Raw genomic sequence first — 11,530 nt, 5'->3', positions numbered from 1 at the left:
AATGCAATGAGTCCACGAAGATGGAAAAAGACCTTGACTAGTCAGTCGGCTATCATAATAATACATATCTCATCCATGGTCCCGAACAACCTTGAGTTGCATGCTTTTCCATAATCGCTTTATTTGACTATCATCTCATTAAAGGCGGAGACATGCCCTTCTAGGGGGGCGTCTTTAAGAGCTTCATCAATTGCATACCCACGCATGCTGTGATAATAAAAGTGGGCGGCTATCTTTAGTAGAAGTATGAGAAGTCCAGGATAAACTGGTTCTAGTCCAGTTGGTGGTGGCTGTTGCCATTTGCTCTTTTCCTCAACCCGTTGATACTGTGTAGGATATGTCTGGGTATTATACTGATCCTAATTCTCTGTTTCCCCTGAGATTGGATACATTAACATTCGTGAGGGAGTGATTGTCTTGTATTTTGTCAATGTCTGGAGGTCTGTCACGTCGGACTATTTCGTTGAGTGTGTCTGTATTTTACTGTAAGCGTGTGTGCCGTTTAGACTTCTTTGCACTGGCCCTCCCGCAAGGTGATGGACATGTAGCTCACACCTGAGATATTGGAGACACCCTGTGTATCATCAACACTTGTCAAATTTTACCATCTCAGTTTGTGATTGCCAGTCGTACATCAATTCTCTTTCAAAGCTTAGCTGAGATTTAGCGAGTCAATGAAACTATGGAAATCTTTATCTTACGCCGCACAATGAAAATAGATATTCAAAATGTGAAGAAAACACTGCCTTAAGCGTCAGGCGTACCTGTGAAAATGCAATTTCAAGTAAGCTGTATACAGATGTGTATTTATCCATATAATGTGGATTTTAACACCAACCCACTTGTACATAAGTGGTTAATTGGACAGTATTTTGAATCTTTACACACTTTTGTAAACTGCTCCACCCTCAGAGGGTGACACTTTAATCATATCCTAAAGGGGTAAACTGATATGCAAGTGTTGGTGGATGGGTGTCCGGTCCGCCAAGGTTGAGAGTAGGATAGGTGTGCACAGAGATACTGGCTAATTACCACAGTCTTTGCACAATGCTCCCAATGTGATACTGGTCCTATCAGGAAAAATTGGGTAAAAATGTTGAGTTGTGTTAAATCTAATCTTAAATCGTAGTAGTGAAACATTGATCTCAAAACCATCTATTATTCTCAAGTTTAACAGTTTTCTACAAGTTGAGGCATTTTACTTTTTTTCCAAGGCTAATGATGTTCATTTTGTTTTTTTTATTTATGTTCATTTTTATTTTAAATGACTTTTTTTTTTTAATATTTTTTGTGCAGAAGAAGCGCACAAAGTTTTTTTTAGACTTTAAAAGTTTTTTTCCCCTCTAATGTTCTTTTTATTTAAAGAATTTTTTTGTTTTCGTTGTTTTATAGCGGACCATTTGATTTTGTCAAATTTTATGTAAAGTGGTAGTACAGAGGGGAGACAGAGCGTGGTGCATACCTGGGGAAAGAAGGGAAGAATTGTGAAAAACTCCTGTATTTTTGTTTCAATCTAGATATCAGCCTTGAATGAATTTGATGTAGTACTGGTATTTCTTTCCTCAACTGTGGTGCAGGTGGGATGTTAACTGATGTATCACTTTCTAGTTTACTTTTGTGAATGGGGAAATAAAAGGTTTTCTATCAAGCTGGGAATAAACTGATGTCGACTGTTTATTTAGATGAATTTGGGATTATAGCATTTTTCTGTTAATGTACCAACTTGCTGACATAAATTATTTTATTTATTTCACCTTTATTTAACCAGGTAGGCTAGTTGAGAACAAGTTCTCATTTTCAACTGTGACCTGGCCAAGATAAAGCATGGCAATTCGACACATACAACAACACAGTTACACATGGAATAAACAAAACATAGTCAATACAGTAGAAAAATAAGTATATATACAATGTGAGCAAATGAGGTGAGATAAGGGAGGTAAATGCAAAAAAAGGCCATGGTGGTGAGGTAAATACAATATAGCAAGTAAAACACTGGAATGGTAGATTTGCAGTGGAAGAATGTGCAAAGTAGAAATAGAAATAATGGGGTGCAAAGGAGCTAAATACAGTAGGGGAAGAAGTTGTTTGGGCTAAATTATAGATGGGCTATGTACAGGTGCAGTAATCTGAGCTGCTCTGACAGCTGGTGCTTAAAGCTAGTGAGGGAGATGAGTGTTTCCAGCTTCAGAGACTTTTGCAGTTCGTTCCAGTCATTGGCAGCAGCGCTCATTGAGTGGATGTGCCAAGTTAATGTTGCGCCCTGTCACATTTGGTATAATTTTTTCATGGCTTCCATCAGATGAGGATCTGAACTCGGCTTGTTGTACAACTTTTCAGACAGCTGCCTGACAACCTATGGATTACGCTTAAAGTGCAGACCTATCATTCAATGTATGAATGCAATTCTTTATTGTAAACCATTGTCAAAACTGATCCTATGCTTTTTTTTCTTAAATGAACAATACAATTTACAAAGCCAACAAACAGCTAGTGTACAAACAAATAGGCATACAAAAAAAAGAACAGATTGTGGTTTGTTTACATTTTAAGCTGATGACGAAATGTTGAATGCGCCGGAAAAGAAACCCCATTTGTTAGGGTCGTCGCGTCACTGGCAGTCATAAACCGTACCTATTTCTAGAATTTATCTTATTAAAATCTAATTTTAAACCTAACCTTAACCACACTGCTCACCTTAAATTGAGATCCAAATGCGCGTTTTTGTTTTTACGATACAGCTATCTAGCTAGTGGAAACCTAATTTGAATGAAGGATCAACTTCTTACAGTAGCTAGCAACTCATGTCTAACCGATTTCTTTGAAAGCCAGAGTTAGAGAAGAATAATCGGTCAGTGTTTTCTTTAAATGTGGAGGAGCTGGTTAGCACAGTTGTGAACTTGTACATGTGATCAGTTCCAGGATTACTCGCTTGATTGGCAAACAAAGGCCATCTTGCAAGTTAGCGTGCTTGACACTGATAGTATAGTACCAGCCAACGCCCGGTAGCAACCGTCGCTGTCTAGCTGTTAGGCTTTTTCGTCTCGCACCGGGCTCATATTGAAAATATTCAGCATACAGTTTTTAAAAAAGGCATACGGGGACTGACTAAGGCTACTGCTGTCAAATGAACTGTCTGTCAGACCTCCCCATAAGTGACATAGGGACTTGTGGGTAAGTGCATTATCTAACTAGCTTGCTAGCATGTTACACTTGTTGCCTGTATCTGTCAAATTACTAGGGCAATTAACGTTATAAAGTTTCGTTCCCACTGGTGGTGTATAGATTTTAGTTTTTTTACTGTAGTTATTCCGTTTGTTAGCAATGAATGCACAATCATGACCCTATTGACAATTTGATTGTGCCAGTCATCAACGATAGACCGCCTTAGCTGAGAATCTGAAAATAAACTTAAATGCATGATGCACTCTCCTGCAGTAAGTGGAGTGGATGTCCGAGCCTCGGGTCACTGTGGGGCAAGATGAGGCAGGGGCCGGGAGAGGGGAGAAAGAAGCTAAATCGGCACCACTGAAACAGCCCTCCAATGAAGCCTCCAGGCCTGGACAGCTAGGGTTGGTACCTCTGATGGCCCTCACAACAGTCTTCCTGCTTTCAGAACAGTTCCATTATACTTAGTAGTGCACTAATGAGCACTGCTGGCTTGGTTTTGATGCGCCTGCAATAGTAGCTGGAACCTGCTGGAAAAGACAATGTGACAATGTCAGCGCCTGTACAGTTTGGGTTGATACGGATGTGTAAGAAGGGTATAACACACTGTTCTTTTTCACAGGCTTCCCCCAGGCTCTCAGCTCCCTTCTGCTGAACCAAGCCCCTCCCCGTCTGCTGAAGGAAGCGGCTTGCTGTCGTTGCCGTGGGAGATGGTGGCTCGCATCGCCTCGCACCTCCCGGCACAGTGTGTCATCACGGTCCTGCCACAGGTGTGTGTCGGTGGACAGCGTCATACCTTTCCTGGATGCCGATCTGTTTCTGCTTTAGCTTGTCCAGCATGCCATTGACAACAGAATTGGCTAATGCCATAATAGACTGGAAACCATGCTAGGCTAGGGACATTTGAAAAAATAAACGATTGGGTTCTTTATCTATCTGACCTGTACTGGGCTGTCATGACCTGGTTACACATCCATCATAGCTGCTGGAACCATGATGGAAAGGATCTTGAGAAAATAACATTTCCAAGCCAGCCTAGTACTATTCAGGCCAGCCCTACAGTGTGAATCATGTCCATGTCTCTCCCTCTACAGGTGTGTCACACCCTGGGAAATGTGGGTAAGGACAGCACGGCGTGGCAGTTGCGGGCACGCAGGCTAACTGGTCCCAGAGCTTCCTTCCCCGTGGGGCCACGGGACGGCTTCGACTGGCCCTCGGCCTGCCTGGAGATGGAGGAGCTGATCGCTTGCTGGACGGGCCAGGGGGAGAGGGCCGCCAGGGAGGCCGAGCAGGCAGAGAGGGAGAGAGAGGTGGAGAGGGCCCAGGAGAGGCAAAGGGATAGAGATGCCCTGGCAGAGGAAGGGATTGGAGAGTGGGAGGAGGTGGAAGAGGGCAGGCCCCAAGTGGATGAAGGGGTAGAGGAGGTGGGTTTTCAAGTGGAAGGCGTGATGGCGGTACCGTGGGATGGGGAGGAGTTGATGGAGGAGGGAGAGATGCAGCAAGATAGGGAAGGGGATCTACCGATGGGAGTTGGGGAGGGAGAGGAGAGGCAGGAGGCTGCAGCTGAGGCCATGATGATGGAGGAGGAGAGAGATGATGAACAAGGTGTCCTGGAGGCCATCGAGGTGGAGGAGAGAGTGGGAGTTTTGGCGGATAGAGACGGTCAAGATGACATAGCGGGCCCGAGATTGGGAAGAGATGGGGAGAGAAACGGGTCCAGCCGTGCTCCCAGTCCTCCTCCAGCCCTGGAGCGCCTCTCCCTCCCCTCGGGACACATCGCTGAGGTCAACTCGGTCCTCTTGGTAGGGGGCGACGGGGCGGTGTGTGCCTCAGGCTCCCGGGACAGGAACGTGAACCTGTGGGACCTACGGGATGGGGGCTCCACGGGCAGGCTGCTCCATACACTGGGGGGCCAGGGCCTCTTCAGCACCCACAAAGGCTGGGTGTGGTGCCTGGCGGCCCGGGGACCCCTGCTGGCCTCGGGCTCCTTCGACAGCACAGTGAGGCTATGGGACCTGGGGGCCCAAGGGGCTGAGAGGGGCCTAATCAGGGCCCGGGCTGCCGTGCTCTGCCTGGCCCTCCCCCAGAAGGACGTGCTGCTGGCCGGCACCTACGACAAGAAGGTCAGCGTCTACGACACAAGAGGTGAGTGATTCATAAGATGGGTACTTGAAGTCTCTGTTCTACTAAATTAGATTGTCAGTCGATAAAAGTGAACACAAACAATACTAATGGTTATTGTATAGAAATAGACTTACTGAGGGGTAATTGGACTAAGGGCCTTTACCCGTTCTAGTAATTATATTTCTATGTGTTATCCTTTGGTTGGCCAAATGGACTGCCCATTCGGAATATATCATCTGATTAGAGCAAATCCAGGAACTATCAATGGGTTTATGGAATTTGACAGACTAACATTGTCAGATGTCGCTGGAGGATGATGTCATGATCTGTCTGCGCTGCAGTGGCGGAGCCTCTGGTGAAGAGCCTACGTCTCCATAGCAACGCGGTGCTGTGCCTGGTAGCAGACGAGCAGTACATCCTATCTGGGAGTAAAGACCGCACTGTGGTCATCTACGACCGAAGAGCAGGGAAAACCCTACAGAAACTACAGGTATAAACACGCATACACACACACACACACACTGTATAAAAATAGTATTAGATTGACAATTTACTGTTCATGTAGTCCCCACACTTTGGGTTGCAAAGGGAGGGTATATTACTGGAGACTTTGAAAGTATTTTTGGGTACTTCAGGTCATCATGTGTAGACACAGATATAAAAATGATTTCTGTTATTTATTTATATATAATAATATTATACATACAGTACCAGTCAAAGGTTTGAACACACCTATTCATTCCATGGGTTTTCTTTATTTTTACTATTTTCTACATTGTAAAATAATAGTGAAGACCTCAAAACTATGAAATAACACATATGGAATCATGTAGTAACCAAAAAAGTGTAAAACAAATCAAAATATATTTTACATTTGAGATTCTTCAAAGTAGCCACCATTTGCCTTGATGACAGCTTTGCACACTCTTGGCATTCTCTCAACCAGCTTCAGCTGGAATGCTTTTCCAACAGTTTTGAAGGAGTTCCCACATATGCTGGACACTTGTTGGCTGCTTTTCCTTCACTCTGCGGTCCAACTCATGCCAAACCATCTCAATTGGGTTGAGGTCGGGTGATTGTGGAGGCCAGGTCATCTGATGCAGCACTCCGTCACTCTCCTTGGTCAAATAGCCCTTACACAGCCTGGAGGTGTGTTTTGGGTCATTGTCCTGTTGAAAAACAAATGATAGTCCCACTAAGAGCAAACCAGATGGGATGGCGTATCGCTGCCCAATGCCATGGTAGCCATGTTGTTTAAGTGTTCCTTGAATTCTAAATAAATTACTGACAGTGTCACCAGCAAAGCACCATCACACCACCTCCTCTATGCTCCACGGTGGGAACCACACATGCAGAGATCATCCGTTCACCTACTCTGCGTCTCACGAAGACACGGCGGTTGGACTCATCAGACCAAAGGACAGATTTCCACCTGTCTAATGTCCGTTGCTCGTGTTTCTTGGCCCAAGCAAGTCTCTTCTTCTTGTTGGTATCCTTTAGTAGTGGTTTCTTTGCAGCAATTTGACCACGAAGGCCTGATTCATACAGTCTCCTATGAACAGATGCTGTTGATGTGTCTGTTACTTGAACTCCGTGAAGAATTTATTTGGGCTGCAATCTGAGGTGCAGTTAACGCTAATGAACTTATCCTCTGCAGCAGAGGTAACTCTGGGTCTTCCTTTCCTGTGGCGGTCCTCATGAGAGCCAGTTTCATCATAGTGCTTGATGGTTTTTGTGACTGCACTTGAAGAAACTTTCAAAGTTCTTGAAATGTTCCGTATTGACTGACCTTCATGTCTTAAAGAATTGATGGACTGTCATTTCTCTTTGGTTATTTGAGCTGTTCTTGCCATAATATGGACTTGATCTTTTACCAAATCTTATGTATACCACCCTTACCTTGTTACAACACTACTGATTGGCTCAAACGCATTAAGAAGGAAATAAATTCCACAAATTAACTTTGAACAAGGCACACCTGTTAATTTAAATGCATTCCAGGTGACTTCTTCATGAAGCTGGTTGAGAGAATGCCATGAGTGTGTAAAGCTGTCATCAAGGCAAAGGGTGGCTACTTTGAAGAATCTCAAATACATTTGGATTTTTTTAACACTTGTTTTGGTTACAACATGATTCCATATTTATTGTTGTTGAGTTAACATAGTTATGATGTATTCACTATTATTCTACAATGTAGAACATATTAAAAATAAAGAAAAACCCTTGAATGAGTAGGTGTCTCCAAACTTATTTTTTTGTTTTTAATCCCATCCTTCAGCTACCCTCAACCCCTCCCATCTATATCTGAAGACCATCCATTCTATTTGCCATATGTTTTCAACTGTGCTGTTTCACAAAAGTTCTGAACCTATATGCATTTTACAGATACATAATATTTGACATTAGCTATGTTGTTGTTTTTAGTCCAACCCTTCAGCTCCACTCAACCCCTCCCATCTATCTCTTAACTCTGTCCATATAGTTTTCAACTGTGCTGTGATGTTTCACAAAAGTTTTGAACCTTTCTATTCTCATAGTTTCTACAGATTGTAAATTAAAGAGTTTTTTTACTAAAAGTTTTATATTATTGATCGATTGACTATGACTCTTCAAATCACCCAGCAGTGCTATTTGCAGAGTTGGCTCCAGGTAATTTTGCAATTTTTCAGCCATTCCTGAACCTGCGACCAAAAACAAGCTACATGTGGACAGTACCAAAACAAGTCATCTAATGATTCTGTCTCTTCACAGCAAAATGTGCAGAGCTGGAATGGTTGAATCTCCCATATATATAACATTCTACTGGTTGCAAGAATTTTGTATAATAATTCAAACATTCTACATTTTGAATCCGGTGTCGTTTTGCATATCAGTTCATAAACCATGTGCCATGGTTTTGGTACATCGAAAATCTCTTCCCAACTATTTTGCAATCTATATGGCACAGCTGTCAAGTTTTTGGTCCTTAAATGAAACTGGTATACTTTTTTATTTATAAACATTTTCTTTAACTAATTTTGGTCTTTAATGCAGGGCCGACAGACAAGTTCCTTCATTTCTGACCCTTCCGCTTGTGCTGTTTTGTCTTATTTGGTTCAACAATGACAGGATTTGGCAAGTCGGCACAAACAGATCCAGGACCAGGCTATAATATGTTAGTATGTGTGTCTTCATTCTGGTTTGTCTCCTCTCTTCCCAGCTGAGCTCCTATCTGCTGTCAATGTGCTACAGTGACAGTGAGGTGTGGGCGGGAGACAACCGGGGCATGCTCCATGCCTTCTCCATGCAGGCCGGTTTCTTCAAGCCCCTCTCCCAGTTTGACGTGGGACACACCTCACTGGTCACCGGCATCCACAGGTCCCCTGGGAGCCTCTACACCTGCTCCGCTGACCGCACCATCAAGGTACATCCTGTTAGCCTGGTTAAACCAGTCTGAATGCTGGGAAACAATGGTGGGCATGGCGTTCTTTCTGGTTTATGCCAGGCATACACTACACGATTTTGCCATGAATTTGCCACGTTTTTGCTGTCCCAGATAAATTTTCATGATCGGGGTGTAATCTTATTCATTTGGACTAGGATCAGTACGTCGGGACTCGTGTAGTTTGTTTGAGCGGGTCAAGGACTCACCGATGATTGCTGTTCCATTCTCCAGACACATGTCGGAGGTCACGATAATTTTTTGACGTCAGAAATGGTGATTGTGTATCTTGTAGTATGAGCAGTGCTACAACGCGATTGGGCAAGGATGGCTGCCAATAGCCAGAGCTTTCAGTATGTGAGACCAAAACAAAGAGGACAGCAACATGCACCGTGTGGACCGTGGTGATGGGGATGTTTTACATGGCCCGGTGCCCCGGTTGGGCGGAGTTGGATTATTTTCTATCATTCCATTGGTCCTTAAGTGAAATCTCCACCCACCTGGGGCACTGGGCCATGCAAAACAAATTCCAGCAATATTATATCTGCGTCCTACCATGACAGAAACCTAAAAGAGAATTTCATATGATCATTATTTCATATTAAGTCCATATTCTGGGCCTCAGTCAGTCTTTTTAACAAATGTTTCTGCACATAATAATATGCACACTTGTAAAGCAGCTCACTGTTGCGCGTCAGCATTTTCTTCCTATGACAACCGAGAAATGCAGGGCTGGATCAGCTAGGGAATCATGGTGTAATGTGAGCACCCACGTCCCGGGGTTGAGGATGGGCGGAATAAAAGAACAGGTCCTAGTTAAGATTTAGAACTTGTGTAGTGTATACCCAGCATTAGCCAGGTTTACACCCTGGAACCCACTAGATTACAATGTCTTTATTGTCCATCCCAGGATGGTTATTTGTCTTTGGCATCGCCATACAATAGTTATATTAACATATGTAGTAATATCTATTCAGCTCTGTTGTAATGTAATTCTGTTTGGGGGTTTTTAGATAAATGGATAGCCTACTTTATTGTCCTCTAAGAGGAAAATAATTTTCACTGCCCATTCGGTTACAAAGAACATTAAACCATTATCAAAGAGCGTGTGCATTGATGACATGAATGAACAAATCCATGTTTCTTCATTCCCTGTTCCTATCTTATCAACCATTCATCTTCCAGGTGCACCTTCCCTGTGCCCCTCCAAGGACGCTGTGCACACTGCACCACCAAGCAGGCGTCAATGGGGTGAGTCTCTCACATCACTTTTTTCTTTTGAGATTCTGATGGCTGATAGCCTCTCTCCTTAGCCTCCTACCTTGATCTGGTTGAAGAAAGATCTGTTTCACTCTCTCTCTGTCTCTGTCCTCTCTCTCGCTCTCTCTGTAGTTGAGTGTGGAAGCAGGAGTGCTGGCTATCGCATCAGGAGAAATGTGTGTGGAGGTGTGGAGGGCCAGGAGGTGAGGGGGGCCACACCCACCCTAATCTACTTACGTTCCTGAAGTGATGCAAGATGACTGACGTGTAATGGTCTGTCGTTTAAATGATCAACTTTCTCATGCTGTGAGAATGTTGACGTGAAGGACCAGTGCTCTTAGCTTTACCCCAAAAACTATATACAAGCCCAACATATTTAGTGTGTCTGTGTGATTCCCCATGTATTTTATCAAAGAAAAGAACACACAAAAAGGCTTCCTTAACTAATGTAAAGAAATGTAAAAGAAAAGGCCCAAGATAATAACACTTCATGGTGTAGTTCTGTCTGTGTGTCCCTGTGTTGTTGACCCAGCACTCGTTCAAAAGATTTCACATAAACTGGATTTTAGCTTCAAGTGTATATTTGGGAGTTAATTTGAGGCACAGCACCACTGAATGGTTTTAAACACTTGTACATGATTTGGTTTTTCAATGGGCTGATTTTAGCTTGTTGATTAAAATGAGGACATTCTGCCACCAGCATTCCAGACAGTTGGTCTCTAGAAAATAGATGAAGTATTTTTCTCTTTGACAATTGAAACAGATTCGGAAACGCAATGTAAAGAATCAGTCAAGCCGTTCTGACACACTGATTGTAAAGTATTTTGGTCTAAATGTCATAATGTGTGTAGTGGCGTTCTTATACTCAGTTCCACAGCACTTGTTTGTCAATTACACTGTTTTGAGTTCTTCCTCGTTGTCATTCTCTCTTAGGGTAACTACTTTACCAACTCTTACCATGTTACGGAATGCTCTTTTTTATTTTTTTATTTAATTCTGCACTGTTGAGGAAAGCGCTGTACTGTTACACACGTGACAAAATAAACGTTGATTTTGATTTGAATCTGTAGCGTCCCAGCACCAACCTCGCTCAAGTGGCTCGTTTGAGTGCAAAACCTAATAGTACTGCATTGTTCACTAATTATTTCTTACAAGTTTTTCTTACACTGATAGTCTGAGGCAACAGTGTCTGTCCTTAGCAACAATCAATCTCCATGCCAACTCCTTATCTGCGACCCCTCTTCACCTGCTGCAAGAGAGTCCTCTGACTGCATAAAAATACCCAAATGATTCAGAGTTTGTAAATATGCTTTTGTGAATATGCTATGTGTGATTTCTTTTGTTATGAATAAAATGTTTACACTCAATCAATTCATTGTTTACCAGTGTACCCTGTGGTTCTGTAATGTCAAGAAGAAGATATAAACAGTTTGCTCTCATTTGTTATTGAGACATTCTGGACTACAGGCCATATGCTGAAGTTACAGCATGACCAATACTGTACCAACCAGTCACTTTTTGCTTTAGCCAACATGTTAATGTCTTGTCTGGCATTAT

The 11,530-nt window shown here is 43.0% G+C and overlaps 1 protein-coding gene across 1 annotated transcript; it reads left to right on the top strand.

Moving 5' to 3' along the window:
* Positions 1-2,590: 2,590 nt before the first annotated feature.
* Positions 2,591-11,340, top strand: LOC120041237 (F-box/WD repeat-containing protein 9-like). The gene is made up of 8 exons (XM_038986179.1): positions 2,591-3,174; positions 3,439-3,572; positions 3,791-3,938; positions 4,263-5,313; positions 5,634-5,782; positions 8,492-8,695; positions 9,899-9,964; positions 10,106-11,340. The coding sequence occupies exons 2-8, from the start codon at positions 3,451-3,453 to the stop codon at positions 10,178-10,180; spliced, it is 1,815 nt and encodes a 604-aa protein (XP_038842107.1). The 5' UTR covers positions 2,591-3,174; positions 3,439-3,450; the 3' UTR covers positions 10,181-11,340.
* The last annotated feature ends 190 nt before the right edge of the window (positions 11,341-11,530 follow it).

Source organism: Salvelinus namaycush, unplaced genomic scaffold (assembly GCF_016432855.1).
Source record: "Salvelinus namaycush isolate Seneca unplaced genomic scaffold, SaNama_1.0 Scaffold421, whole genome shotgun sequence".
In the NCBI taxonomy this organism is placed as follows: domain Eukaryota; kingdom Metazoa; phylum Chordata; class Actinopteri; order Salmoniformes; family Salmonidae; genus Salvelinus; species Salvelinus namaycush.
The sequence above is the reverse complement of the archived record's forward strand: the minus strand, read 5'-3'. Positions and strand labels throughout refer to the sequence as shown.

What these genes read in the sequence shown, in the direction of transcription:
- LOC120041237 (XM_038986179.1), top strand. Translation starts at nt 3,451, where the DNA reads ATGTCCGAGCCTCGGGTCACTGTGGGGCAAGATGAGGCAGGGGCCGGG. An exon ending in TCATCACGGTCCTGCCACAG is followed by an intron (nt 3,939 to 4,262) that starts GTGTGTGTCGGT and finishes CTCCCTCTACAG; the next exon opens with GTGTGTCACACCCTGGGAAA. An exon ending in ACCAAGCAGGCGTCAATGGG is followed by an intron (nt 9,965 to 10,105) that starts GTGAGTCTCTCA and finishes CTCTCTCTGTAG; the next exon opens with TTGAGTGTGGAAGCAGGAGT.